The sequence below is a fragment of the Macaca nemestrina genome, chromosome 18 (assembly GCF_043159975.1).
Source record: "Macaca nemestrina isolate mMacNem1 chromosome 18, mMacNem.hap1, whole genome shotgun sequence".
NCBI lineage: Eukaryota > Metazoa > Chordata > Mammalia > Primates > Cercopithecidae > Macaca > Macaca nemestrina.
In genome coordinates this window covers 60,793,849-60,809,401 of record NC_092142.1, presented here as the reverse complement: position 1 = coordinate 60,809,401, position 15,553 = coordinate 60,793,849, and the positions used below count along the sequence as shown (strand labels likewise).

General features: G+C 33.4%; 1 protein-coding gene across 4 annotated transcripts in view; it reads left to right on the top strand.

Moving 5' to 3' along the window:
• LOC105491484 (cadherin 8) overlaps positions 1-15,553 on the top strand; it is a 397,938-nt gene that overhangs the window by 305,637 nt on the left and 76,748 nt on the right. For all 4 annotated transcript variants that reach the window (XM_011757975.3, XM_011757976.3, XM_011757972.3 and 1 more), the window contains exon 9: positions 5,790-5,911. In XM_011757975.3, the coding sequence (XP_011756277.1) occupies positions 5,790-5,911 (122 nt within the window). The remainder of the gene's footprint in view (positions 1-5,789; positions 5,912-15,553) is intronic.

Below are 15,553 nucleotides of genomic sequence, written 5' to 3'. Positions count from 1 at the left end.
GGAGTGAAAGTATATATTCATAGCTTTTGTTTTAGTAATCTTTTTATTCGTCATTTATGTTTTCATTTGTTCCTGTCAATTTGAGTTACAACCTAAATTCATTTTCTTAGCCGAGTACACTTTCATACCCACTTGCCTCCTTTTTGCTATGATTGGCAAATATATTACATTTTGATATGTTACAAGCTCAGCAATACTATTGTATACTATAATATAAATAGATACACAGAGTTTTATGCAATTACATTTAAAATAAGAAAGGAGGAGTAATGTGGTTTTATATAGTCTTTTATAAGGGCATAATTATCTTTACCGTTTTCCTTTCTCTCTATTTTTTTCATTTGGATTTGAATTATTGTCTAGGATCCTTTGTTTTCAACTGAAGAATTTCTTATCCCTTGTAAGCATAGTGGGGATTCTAAGATTTTGCTTATCTGGTGATGATTCTATTTTACCTTCATTTATGAAAAATAGTTGTGATGGATATAGGATTCTTGGCTGACAGTTATGTTTCATTGAACACTTTGAATATGTTATCTTCCTGTTTTCTCACTTCCTTTATTTCAGATGAGAAGTTAGCTGCCATTTTTATTGGGGTTCCCTGGTGATCAGTTTTTGTTTGTTTGTTTACCTCCTGCTGGTCTCAAAATGTTCCTGTTTTTGGCTTTTATCATTTTAAATATGATATATCTGCGAGTCTCTTTGTGATTATCCTACTTAGAGTTTGTTAGGGATGTTTTAGGATATACAGGCTAGTGTTTCTCAATAAATTTGGGAAGTTTACAGGAATTGTTTGTTCATTTTTTTTCTCCATTCTCTGTCTCCTTTTCTTCTCTCAATTCCTATTACCCATATATGACACTTAATGGTGTCCTATATTTCACTGAGGCTCTGCTCATTTTTTTTTTTAAAATGCTGTTCTTTGGTTAGCAAAATCTCTGCTGATCTTCATGTTCACTAATTCTTTGTTCTGCCAATTTAAATCTACTTTTGAGTCTCTCTAGTGAAATTTAAAATTTCGGTTACGGTAATTTCCTACTGCAGAATTTCCATTTGCTTCCTTTCTAATAATTTCTGCCTTTTTAGTGATATCCTCTACTTGATGTTATGTCGTTATGGTATCTTCATTTACATATTTAATTATGCCTTTTAATATATGTTAATGGCTACTTTGAACTCCGTTAAATCTGGCATATGGTCACTCTCACATATGATTTCTTTTGCCTGATTTTTCTCTCACCTATGGGTCATAATTTATTGTTTGTTTATTTTCATGTCTTGTAACTTTTTTTGAAACTAGATAGTTTCAATAATACAATGTAGCAGTTCTAGTTACCAATGTTCCCCTGGAGTTTGCAATTACTATTTGCTCACTTGTTTGTGACTTGCTGAATTGTTTTAGTAAAACCTTTTTCCCCCAGTGGTGTAAAGTATGTGATCTTTCTTCTCCAGAGGAATAGTGTTGGATATTTACATAAACACCTGGAAATACAGTGGTTTTGGCAGGACTCTCTTTGATTGTCTCTGTCCCTGACCTCATCCAGCTATTAAGGTTGTTTAATTGCCAGCCAACTGTTCAATTGTTTTCAAAAGTGTCCTAGGTCATAATTTGTTCCACGGTAAGATCCATTCAAATTTGGGCTCTGGTGAAGAAATGATTCCCTAGATAAATGTTTGAGATTTGTTATTTTTCCTAGAAGGCTAATTTCAACTGATTCTATCTGCATTCTCTCTCGCAACTAGCCTGTCTCTCCAGTGAATCTACCAGATCTACCAACACTCTCTCTCTCATTTGTCTGTCATAGCAACCTTTAGTGTTTTGAGTTTACTCTTAGGCTTGAACTTCACATTCCTTTGTATATGAAGGAACTTTCTGCTTCATGGCCTGCTTTTCTCTTTCACTCCCAAGCAAAATATTTGAGCCATGGCTTTGAAACTCTTTTCTTTAGGAGTGAAGTGCTTTGTGGAGAGAAGGAGGCAGTGACCTCAGTCTTTTTGTCTCACCTGCTGTATCCCTTAGGACTTTTTCCATAGACTATAATCATTTTTAAAAAACTTTCACCAGTTTTCTGGAGACAGGGTTTGTAGAGTTCCTCAGGCTATCATGTAATAAGTCTTAAAAAACAACAACAAGAAAATAAACAAACAAAATTGAACCATGTGTTAAAAAGACTTTCTGGAAGAGATGTGATTTATGCTAAATTTTGAAGGATAACTAGAGAAATTTTAACCACCTGGAAATAGCTTTTCAGGGCAGAGTAAACAGTTTAGGTTTTATTTTGTTTAATTTTTCTAAAGAAATAGATACAATATGAAAAGGAAACATCTAGAAATATCTACAACACAACTAAATAAGAACAAATTAATTTAGTACACTTGCGTAATTGTTAAATAAATGTAAAAAATAGTTGAATTTGTACATCATGATATTATTTACAGCTATAAAAAGTGGGTTACAAATTTAGTTCCGAGTTTCTCACAGAACTATAAAGAACCACAAACTAAAGAAGAAAATACTAATTATTTACAAAGAGTTCTTTGACCATTATACTAAAACATTAGTTGCTTGTAGAGATGCTGGGACACATGAATTAAGATAATTGAAAAAACATTATATGCCATTCATGATTTTCCAACAGTGTTAAGTAATAGCTCCCTAAACCCACATTGTTTCTAAAAAAATATTAGTTGGTATTTTGCACTGGGCCCCAGGAATAGATAAATACCACTTTGTCCCATATGCGACATATGAGAAAAGCTACTTTAATGTTGAAAATTGCCTCCAATAAGAAGCTGATGGAGTTTGTTCATCCTTTATGCCTGAGTTTTGCCACCTGTCAGTCATCTAGGTCTAAGAGATATTTGCAATTTATTGCAACTATGAGGCCAAATTAAAAAGAAAAGAGAAAACTAAGACTGGACTTTGACAATTTTTTAACCAAAAGAGTGGGAAGAAAATGTGTATATGCATGTTTGCTTGTAGTGTGTAGATATGAATGTGTGTGTGTGTGTGTGTGCATGCATGTAACATTAAAGATAAGGAAAGCAAAGAATAATATCATACATAGTTGACTTGGCCTAATCAACCATTGTCAGTGTATCTGAATCCATAAGATTAGCAATTTTTTCACTTCAGAAGGTGCAAAATAATGTTTAAGGAATATGGTAGCTTTTACTTATACTTTCAGTTTTCTAAGACTGTGCCCCTATTATTCACTGTCTAATCTGTACATGCAGTTTATTAAGCCTGCGCTAATCGCTATTTATTAATTGAATACTTAGTGAGATTAAAGTAAAAATATCTAGTAGAAGTTTCTTTAATTATTTACATACACAAAAATTGGTCTAGGATGTAGAACGGAAAGAATGAGTGTTACAGAGTTAAAAGGAATAACCAGCAATTCTTGGAATTGCAACAGAGAATTATAAGAGGAAATTAATCAATTAACAGGACTCCAGTTGGGTGAAATAGGACCATGATCAAAATTCTGGAAGTTAAATTGCACAGTTTCATAAGGAGGGTTGCAGATTATGAGTGCAATTCTGAAACTATTATTGATGGTACAACCCCTTAGACATTTGGTATTTCATATTTGGGCCAAAGCCTCAAATATTGATCAAACTTCAGGTAAGTATTTGTACCAAATTTATAAACATTCTTGAGGAGATAGTAATAATTAGTAACCTTCATACACACACATACACACACACAGGCACAAACACACACGTATATGTATTTTTTTGGACTTCATCAGTATTATGCTATGAAAGTGGCTTATGTCTGGAAGAGCAAAATCATATTTTGAAGTCAATGCTTAACTTAGTAATCTTGGTAAAATTATATAATATTTTAAGTGTCAGTTTACATCTTACATATGGGTATCCCATTAGCTACTTCATAGATTTTTTGTGCAGATTGAATGAAATATGATTATGCGAAATATTTAGCATCATGAATAGTAAACATTCAATATACATGGTGCTGTTGATGTGGAAAATTGCAAAAGGCAAAGGCTAGAATACCTTTGAATGTGTGTCCAATACTGTATGAGACACTTTTAATTTTTTCTCACATAACATTTGTAATAATTCTATAACCAAAGTTCCTGAGTTTCAGTTTTTTTAGGAAAAAAATTGAGTTTAAATTACTTGCTCAGAGTCACACAAGTAGTAGAAGGGAAAGCTGGGGCTCCAAATGCGCATGTTTAGCACAAAACACTATGCTACTTTTTACTCTCCAAGAACTGCTACTTAGCTAATGGTCAGACTGGGAAATGGAAGTAAATATTTAAATATATAACCATACCTTACTTAAATTATAAACTTCGTAGAGTTTTGTTGACTAGATAAAGGATAAAATATGAGTTCCTTGTCTTAGAGTCATATGTTAAACTTCTATTTAGATTATTCCTTCTATCAAAACTAGGAAAGTGCATGTTTCCTCCCTGAATGAAGAATAAACAAGTTCATTATATATATATACACACATATATATATATATATGTCCAATGAGACATTTCAGGCCATCACCTTGATTTTTGGGAAGTGAAGTCAAGTTCCCTTAATTCCTCGGGATAGTATTCAGCCACTTGTAGTTAACCAAATTAGAATATTGGAGAGTTGTCATGGCACTCAACTACATTCAAATCTTGTAGCGGAGCCAGCAGGGCAAACCAACTGTAGATCTGTAGCATAGCTATAGCTATTTGGTGTATGCTTTAGGAGTACTTTTGTCTTTAAGCAAAAAAACGAGTATTTTAGAGCTCCAAATGTAATCAATTGTCAAAAAGAGGAGTTTGATATATCAAATGCAAGTCTGTTTGTCAATATTCAAAGCCAAACATTTTTCCCCTCTCGACTTGCTTATAAATATTCAGTGCCACAGAAACACAAGTAAATAATTGGTCATCTCCAATGCATTCTGTATAATTTATAACAGATCAAAAGATTATTACATGGTACAGTCAAAGTCAAACTATATTTCATTTATTGCAAGTGAAAATCGTAACATGGCCCAAGTCAGCAATGTATTAATGGACTAGATCTCCTTCTATGTGTGTGTGTGTATATATAATTTTAAAAAATAAGGATTTGGATTTGGGGATTAAGGATTTCGTATTGAGTTCTCTGCTATTGGAATTGACCTGGAAAGATTAGAAGATTATTGTTCATTTACATTGACAAAAATCTTCATGAAAATGACAATATTAAAATGACTAGGGATCATCTTATCCAAAAATATTCCAGGGTCAATTTTAATGAAAAACGCAATTCATAAAATATATGATACTTCATCTTTAATCTTATCTCTTTTATCATTGTTAAGGACCACTTCTCAACAAGTGATTTGGTTCTGGCCTTTTGCTAGGTTTTAAGTGTTCATCTCTATTATACAGCCAGTCAAGCAAGTAATAGCTTAAAATGGGTTATGTTCTACTCAAGAAAAAAAGAGATACATTTTTGTTGTATACAACACTTTTCTTTTAAAGAATGTATTTTATCAGTAAAATAAAGCTTGCTTTATCAAAGAAACCTCTTTTAATTTATTCAGATATGGTCTTTATCAAGCTAAACTCCAGCAAATGGTGTTTGAAATAACAATTTATGCTTTTTTTAAAGCAGTCAAGCACTTGCTATTTTTCTTACTTGGTCAGACTCTATAATCACCATGTTGAAAACATCCTAATTAAGGGAAGTTGGAAACAGACCCACATGCTTTCAAGAGAAAGTTGAGTTGCACGTTAAAATGAAATACCCTCAATGCTGATGTTATTTTTTCCTTCCCATAGGGAACCACAGTCAGATATCACGAGTACCTGTTGCTATTAAAGTGCTGGATGTCAATGACAACGCCCCTGAATTCGCATCCGAATATGAGGCATTTTTATGTGAAAATGGAAAACCCGGCCAAGTAAATATCTCCATGTTGTTAATGCTGAATATGTTTGTATACAACTGTCTCATATTTGATTAACCTGCATTATATTGTGCATTTGCATCATTTATGATCTGCAAAGTCTCAGGCAAGAAACACATCCAAATGGGAACAGAGAGGGAATTTTTTTTCTCCATCAGATGTTGTTTCTCTTCCTACTTATGACCAAATTGGCTCCTAAAGTGGAACAACCTGCTGTGCCACGAACCCAGAGCCAAATCACTGTCTTAAAATATCTTGGGATATGGATGATAGCAGGGGATGTCTTAGAGTGATGGGGACTGAATTTTTACTTTCAAATGACAAGAAGCAAGGTAAAACCTCATGGAGAGGAGACATTTGTTTCATAGCAAACATATGAATAACAAATAACAGTGAAACCCAAGAAGACCAGTGGTTTATAGAAAGTTGTAGGAAGTGAATATTGAAATCTGTAAATATGTATATACATTTGGATCAGCATAAGATGAACAACACGCGTTTGAGATGTGTGTATTAGTAGAACATTTTTTTGTGCCTCATATAGCATAGATGAAAACTGAAAAAAGAAACATAAAGAAAGCGAGAGAGAGGGAGAAGAAAAGGGAGAGGGAGAGGGAATGGGAATGGGAGTGGGAGGGAGGGAGGGAGAGAGAAAAAGAGGGAGGAAGAAAGCGAGGAAAAGAGTTAAACAAAATGAACAGAAACAAATATCTGCTATACTCTGAATGTCAAAATGGAAATAGCCTATGTAAAGTTCTGCAAAACCATAAATGTAACAGATTTATTTGAACAAGGTACCAAAGTACTGTATGTTTAAGAAATTTATCATTTTTCAACTTCCTAATTTATTTCTGGATGGTGACATTTTAATTTAAATAAACAGCAGCTGACAGTATGACACTGGAGTTGTTAATCCAACTATTCTTGTGCCTCATGTGGGTGTTAGGAATTATACTTAACTATTTGCTAAGCAGCTTACCTGACAAGAGTCAGATTTTTTTCCCCTAAAGAAAGGACTAGCACTGTAGCCATATGCTTTTATTATAAATGATCAATTTGTTACCCTCCTATAAAACATTGGGCATTTCCCCATAGACTGCTCCCACATATCTGGAGGATTAGTATTGTTTCCATCTACCAGAATAAGACACCGCCCCCCCCCCCACACACACACGTTAAAGCTAAAATTCTAATAATAAAACTGATTAACTTTTAAACATCAAGACAAGATCTCATCAAAGCATTCAGCTTTAGTAGACATATATGTTTATTTTTATAACATTCTAACATTAGCTTAAATGTTTCCTAATTTTATTATGTGGAATTACGCCCGTCAATCACACGTTTTGAGCATCTTCATTTGTGATCCTTTGAGAAGGGAATGCGTATGTGTTTTTTTAATACACATATATCAATAAATACCATCTACCTAAATTGGTAGATTGAGTTGTCAGAGAGAGTTTGATCAAAATATGTCAGGTTGTTTCAAGGATATGGTTGTTGTGTGGACCAGATCATTGCTGAGATAATGTAGCCAAATCACAGACTGATAAGCTAGACTTTTTCAATCACATAGAGTCTGTAAAATACTTCAGAATTTAAATAAAACCCCATAGATCATGCAAACCTTATCACATAAGTTCAAAGAGTCAATGACATTGATATTTCAAAAACTCAACATTGGCTTCACTTGTGTTATTGACAAGCATGCTTCTTGGATCTTTGGGAATTTGTAGGTTTGCCCTGTGGATTTTGACTGTTTTCAAAGTTTTAATGATTTCTCAGTCGTTCTTCTTAACTTCAGAAAAAAATGCATTGTTTTCTCATCTTTCCTATGCAAAACCAAAATAAAAAATTGATTCTTTGTTTTATGATTTTTGCAAATCACAATGAATGACTCTTTGTCTGAAGAACCACTTATGTTTTGTGTATGTGTGCTACACCATCTTATCCTCTAATGATCTGTTTAGGCATATTTATTAGAGTTCATTAGTTAAATGAAAGGATCAGATCTTTGATGCCTTAGCAACATTTTTGGACATATGGCTGACTGATGTACATGCCATTGTTGAAACAACTTTCTTGAACTCTTTGAATCCTTTGTGCTAGTTAGAATTCAGGTTTTATTCCTTACATCACTTCTAAGTTACGTCTAATGCTCAATGATCTAATTTTTATATTTAACATTTACCAAAATTTGTATTTGTTATTCACACAAGTGTTTACTTATAGAAGTTCAACAAAGATATACTTTCAATCATCTCTCATAATACCACACAAATGACTGACTCACTATGGAACTAAAATATTCCTTAGCAGATGATCACATGCTCATGAAAAATAAACGTCAAAAACCGAATGAGCCATTAAATTCATAGTTTTCTCAATATTCTTAAACAATTTATGTCTGCTTTACAACAGCCTCAGAAAAACTGCAGGTGACATTCAAATGTCTTGTTTGGCTGGAAGGTGTGGATTTAAGGCTAAACTCAGGGGATCAGTTTCTTGGGAGATGGTGTAGCTGGAAATTATTAGCAATAATCAAGGAAGGATAAGCCATTAACAAAAATCCAGGCTGTATAAACTGTCTGGACTGAGAGGGCCTATGTAAACAGGTTTTCGAAAGGGCTCACAAAATGAAAATGAGTATCAACATGAGCATAGAGAATTCTGTTGTGCTTTATATTTTTTCCACTGAATTGAACTCATCTAAATACAGTCAGAATGAAAAAGAAGAAGAAAAAGAGGGAGGTCGCTTTCTCCTGTCTAGGCAGTTATCTCCAGTTCATGATACATCTGAGCTAAAATAGGTCTAGATTCACTTTGAAAGTAGAATTGGAAATCATATGTGCTCCTTCCACCTTCTCATGATTCTGAAGTTAAAGGTGACCTTCCCTTGAATATGTTCTCTCAAAAGTGTAACTACAACCTCAATAGGGAGTAATGGTTCACAGTCCATTACACAAAATCCACCTGAATCACGTTTGATTAGAATCCTTTTAAATAATCCCTCTGTTGCATAATTAAATGTTAATATATGTTATCATTGCTAATTATCTATATTTTTTGAAAAATCGGATAGTTTTAGGTAATTTGTTTTAAGTCAAAAGACTTAAGATGGTATACATCTTTCGACTCTAATTCAGTGGTGACATGATATAGTCATTTGCAGATTACTTGGCTCCCAGTTTAACAGGAAGGTTAAATAGGATATTCTCCACTTACTTCTCTCTAATGTCCATGGCAAAAATGGGAATGTGTGTTGAGATTCCAAAATCAGAAAGCCAAATATGTGTCTGACAGTTTGTGTGTCTGACAGGGTGATGGGTTTCTGTCAGTCAGTAAATACTCACTGAACACGAACTATGTTCCAGGAGTGGGCTAGGTACTGAAAATATAGCAGTATACCACACCCCCAAAATCAGCCTTTTTTTTTTTTTACCTTCATGGAATTTTCTCTCTGGCAAACATTTAATTAAAATTATAAATGATAGAATTGCAGAAAATGTTTCAAATCTTCTGGACAGGTGGGATGCTGAAGGGAGAAGGGGAAATGGAGCTATCTCAATGAAAAGACCTCTTAATATAGGACAAGTTTCACCAGAGACAGAAAACATCTATCAAGTACTGAAAAGGAGACAGCTGGGGATAAACCAGAGTCTTTCTGAAGAGAATGGTAATCTGGCTGGACGAGTGGAGGAACAGGTAACAAATGTGAAGAAATCAGTATCTTCCTTCAATATACTTGACAACCCCACACTCAGAACCAAACGCGAAGGAAAAATATAGAACTTCAGTGACCAATGTTGGCCAGAGGACCTTCTATAACTGTGTTCTAACTCTTACCTCCTTACTAGGATCTTCCTTGGATTTTATTTCAGATATTAACCTCTTGGTTACCATATACAGAATTAGAGTGACTTTCTGTGGATGATCTATCAGTGCAGGGACTGAATTGAATATTTTCTTCTGAGGCATGAGGCAAGGCGTTTTGTTCAGTCTCAGAAAATATTCATTGTTTGAGAGGTGACGGGCAGTTTCAGTTATTCTTCAGGAAAGAATTTCTGTAACTATAAATAAATCTAGTGGAGTATATTTGAGCTTCGTCACTATCATACAAGTTACTGTTTGGTGTCAAGTAATTATATCTGAGTTAAAAAAGAGAAACAAACAAAAATATTTTGGTTTCTCTTCTTTAATTTCATCTTTCATTCTCACCAACATTGCAGAAATATAAAGTTTGTTTATTATGGGGGTATCAAAGTTCAAATAAAAAGGTAGTCACTCATACTTCTGGATGATATATATCTAGCCAATGCTTAACACGTAACAGATATTCACAAAATCTTAGAATCATGGTTCTAAATAATTTCGTTCAGCAATGACAGATACTTCAAAAAGTAATTTCTTAGATATTATCATGGAAACACTTGTTCCACTTATAAACACATAGTATGCATGCTAACCTCTTCAGATGAAAAATTCCTCATTTATTTATTGGACAATATTTATTACCCATCTACAAGATGCTCATTGTTGTAATACAATCTGAAGAAACAATGTGAAAGGGTCAAAAATTATTTTTTCTTAGGAATTTAGTGAAGAAGAGATTCTGTGAAAAGAATAGAATGAATAAATAAAATAATTTAAAATTTTAAAAACTGGCTTGAAATAAATATTCAAGCAACTAGACAGAGTGGAACAATGAAAACTCAGGGATCTACTTTATGTAGTATTGTCAAATAAAGTTACTTTTGAAATGAGTGTTGTTTATGGTGAAATAGGAAAAAAAGAGAAAGAGCTAGGCATGAAGGCAGTCTTCTAGCCAACAGAATAGGCATGTGCAAATATCCTGAAGGGTCATTGACCCTTCAGTGGAAGGGTCATTGAGTGGAAGATGCTTGTGACTAGCATGTAATAAGCAAAAATGAGATTGAACATAAAGAGTTTTATGCTTGAATAAAATACACACATGCACACACATGATTAAGCAGGAAGCACAGTTAGGAAGCTGTTACTGCAAAAGATAATGGTAGCCAGGTCTAAGGTGGTGGCTATGGAGATGCAAGTAATTGAGAAAGCTTATTGCTTACATAAGTGAAAAGTGTACACACAGATCTAACATATAATCAGCATTCCTTCTCTGGGAACTTGGTGTTAGCACCACATTTTATAGATACAAAAGCTGAGGCTGAAAAAGACTATGAGTTTTACTTAAGATTTACCATGAAAAGTGGCAAAAATTAATTTTAAAGTCTGCTCTTAAAAGTGCCAGAGTCCCTGAGATTTCTAGGATGTCACAATGCTCTCCAAGGAAGCAGCACTTTGAAATTCTATGTCTGTGTGACACACCTCTTATAAAATAATCATGAGAACTTGAGTCTGATCAAGAGTGAGCATTTTTTCCAAAGAAAACAATACATTCCTGTGACAAATGATGTTCTTACTCAAAAGCATTTCATCAAACCTTAAATGAAAAGAAATAAAGCTTAATAAGAGAAGTAAAGATAATTATCCCTTGATAAACACTAGCAATGAATGGGTTTGGTCCTTTTTTTGGTCTGGTTTCTGTGAGTCTTTATCTAATAAATGTGAAACAATAAAATGAAGTTATGGTACTTTATAACATTCATGAAATAATAAATATAGGAGATTTAATTTTAGCTTTCCTGCCAGCAGGCATCTTTCATAATCTATCTGCATACACAAGAGGGAGACAGGATTGATTTTAAAACAGATGAAATTGATAGCCTCCACAAAATGCATAAAATACCATTTTCACTTTATTTTGGGTGGAGTAAGGTGATGGTAAATTAATGGAATGCATAAAACAACATTTGAAGAAACCACATGTAGCAAAACACATTTCGAGAGAGTCATTAACAAAAGTATGATTTTTGGAGCACAAGTTTGGCAGAAAAGAAAAGCAAAAGTGAATATATATATATATATTTGAAGGGTCTGGACTTGAACAATCTAAACATGAATCAGCTCTTTCCTATTTACTAGTTTTGTGATGCTGAACCATAATCTCTGTTAGTTTAAGCCCTAAGATCTTCAGAATAACGAAATAGATATTGGTATATAGATACGTAAATACATACTAAATAAATACTTGTAATTTTCAGTGGTATTTATTTGAACCAGTCTTGTGGTCTAAAAAGCAAAAAAACACTTTATTCCTATTATATTTGTTGGGTTTTATTGTTATTGTTATACATTTATGAGATGGCTTAAAGCAACACACTATACTTGATTCCTAAATTGGTCAATATAATAGACAAATCTATTGCTCTAATATTGGAATAACTATTCCTCTGATAATTTACAAGTACTTTATTTGTCAAGGGTGAAAGAAGGACCCATACTTCACTCCTCCCCATGTGAATCTGTGGATTAAATTAAAAAAAAATTCACTGGAATCATTATATAGAAACACATTCTATCTCAATCTTTCAAAGACTCACTTGCAGTTCTGTAGATATTGACTGGGTCTCTTGCATGGTTACAAATTTCACGTTTTATTCTGGCCCCTAATTTAATTGAGATTGATTATCTACAGAGAAAATGGTATAAAAGATTGTTTAAAGTCTTGGGCTATTACAGACTGATATATTTTCATCATATTTTCAAACTACAGAATATTGGATAAGAATTAGGATGGGAGCCAGGTAAGAAACCTGGATACACTTGTTTCCATTTGCACATAAAAGCCACAATGATGAGCAGGTTTTTTAAAGAAAGTCAAATTGACTCTAGGTGGTAAGAGATTTTAAGCCTAGGCTTTGTGTTTGTGACGATTTATAAATTGCATACAATCTGGTACCAGAGGATCTGAGATAATATGGGGAAGACAGAGAAGCTAATGCTAACAGTGCTGTAACCATTAAGCTATGTAGACACACACCTTCACACAGAGGCTTTTGAGAAAGTCTTCCAATCTTTTAAAGACTCAAATGGAGTTTTAGAGGATAGCATTATTCAAAGTGAGTTTTTCATAGAAACTTGTGCTGTAGCATGCCAATATATGATGTGGTTTGATTTGTGTGTGTGTGTGTGTGTGTGTATGTTTGCGTGTGTGTGTGTGTGTGTGTGTGTGTATTACCTAATAAGATTGGGAGACATTAAATTAGACAAAATTAAACATGATCTTCTGTTTGTTTTGTTTTACTACAAGTTTCTCTTGCATTTAGAAATACATATGAATCCCCAAGAAAATTATATGGTATTTTGAGTTTGCCAAGGATAGTTGACTATAAAATCTTTCAAATTTCCTTCAGAGAAAATTATAAAATTTGTGGAAGATGGGACCCAGTTGGAAAAATCTTGCTCTGGGAAGATAAACAATGGAACATATTTTCAATATAGGAATTACTATTTATAATCTTAAGGAGGTATCAGGAGATATTACCACAAAGTAATAGAGTAAGGGTGAAGAAGAGATAAGATTGAAAAGGGAGTTGATTCTTCTAAGCTATGTGGTAAACTGTGAATTTTATCCTACTAATGAAAATGAACTATAGATTTTTAAATCAGGGTAAGAGATGGAGTGGTTTGTATTTAATATTGATAATTTCATTAGCATACAAAATACACATCAGATATACAGAGTCCACCAAAAGAATGCAAGAGGCAGAAAAAAACTGGAAAATCCAAACTTTGTATAGATATATTCTTCTGGAATCCTAACGTTGTATTGCTTGGCTTCAATTTAGTTTCGATAAAGGTAAAGTGAATGAAAAATCCAACACTGAAAAAAATGTTGGAAGTTCTACAATGCATTTATGAAGGCAGAGTCCCAAATTCTGCCCAGAGGACTGAGGACTTCATTTAGTGTGTCAATAAGATTAGAACCTCATCTGCTTCCTTCTGCCATATTTCCTGTAGGTCAGACCTGCAAGCTACATGCTGTAAATGGCCACCTAATAAATTTTAAGGCAAAGATGTTTCAGGCCAAAAACACAAACAAACAAAAATGGTGAGCTCGGAAAACATGTTGAATGGGTAGGGAATAAAAATCTTGGTAGTGACTGGAATGCCATGCAATTTATCAAAAATATCCAGACAATATATTTTGATTAGATATGAACTGTGAATATATCTGTACTACATTATACAGTTTTGAAATAATTAGGTTATTGTGTCGATTTTGATAAAATTTCTTAATTACCTATATTCCCCCCTTTCAATTAATCATCATTGTTATAACTTGATTTGTCTTGCGTGCCTAATTTCTATTTTTAAGCACCGTTCTTTAAGGCTCTTAATGTATTTTGTTTTGCTTTATTCCGTTACGGACATCATTGATAATTTGATAAAGGCTATAACCTCTCCCCTCCTAAATGTGCATACGTAAATAATTTCATACTATTTCAAGTTGAGGAATGACAGCCATATAAAGCTCTTTCATGGTTGAAAACTACTTCTTTCTTTCTTTCCCATGGTGAAAACTACTCTAAGAGATAGATGTTAATATTTCAGGAAAGTTAACATGATCACTAGAAATAAAGTGGCAATAATACTAGCATTAATAGAAAGCCAAACATTATGCTGTTCCTTCTTCCTTGACCGTAACTTCCCTTCCTTTCCTTCACCCCCTATCACCTTACAATTCACATCATTATAGAAGGATTTCGAGAAAAGGGAAACTAAGTTTTACCTGAGAAAGTGACAGTGTGCTTCAACTGAAGATGCCACGCTGTTTATTATTGCTGGGTCTTTCTAGAGATAGACGTATATTCGAGAAACCTTGTAAAACATTCCAAAAGTTACAACAGAATAGGTTTTTCTCACCTTGTCCATACATAGAAAGAACTATTTCTTTTAAATGTCCACTTGGGTGTGCATTTGACTGGTCAGAATCAATCAAGAACCTTCAGGCTGCTAAAGCAAAGCCAGCAAGGATGGATGGGACACGCTTACACATACTCCAACGTATTGAAGGTCTAAGCCCCAATTTAATAGAAATACATATATAGAAATTATAAATATCTATAAGTTTTGAAGCAGCCTGATATACTGGGGACAATGGATGCAGAGAATTTGTAACTAGGCTTATCTGGGACCAGACATTTTATACACACACACACAGATACACACACATGTACATACACACATATGTGTGTATATATACATATGTAATATATACTCTATATAATTTGAATATATATAATATATTGGATGTATCGCAGTGCTGATACGTTTCTTAGTCCTTCCTTCTCAAGATATTGTGAGGATAAATGATGCCGCAAAAATGTACCTGCCATCGCTTATTTATTATTCATCAATTACTTCATTTAGCCAATAGTTATTAAATAGTTGCCATGTGCCACCTGTTATTCTAATAGCAGTGAGGGGTCAAATCTTATATATGACTACTCCTCACACATAAGATCATATTGATAAATAGTATCTACAGGAACTCACGGAAGAGGTTCTAATAGATCCTATGATACAGTTATGCTTGTTAACAGATCAGATCATGAAATATGTATTTCTTTCTGACCTTTCAAAAGATAAAAATGGCAGTGATATTCTGCAACTATAAAATGTTTTTGAGTTAATGTAAAATAGTCCAAAATAAAGTTTAATATACTCTGTTAAAAACAATCTAATTTAGATTTAGAATTTTTGATA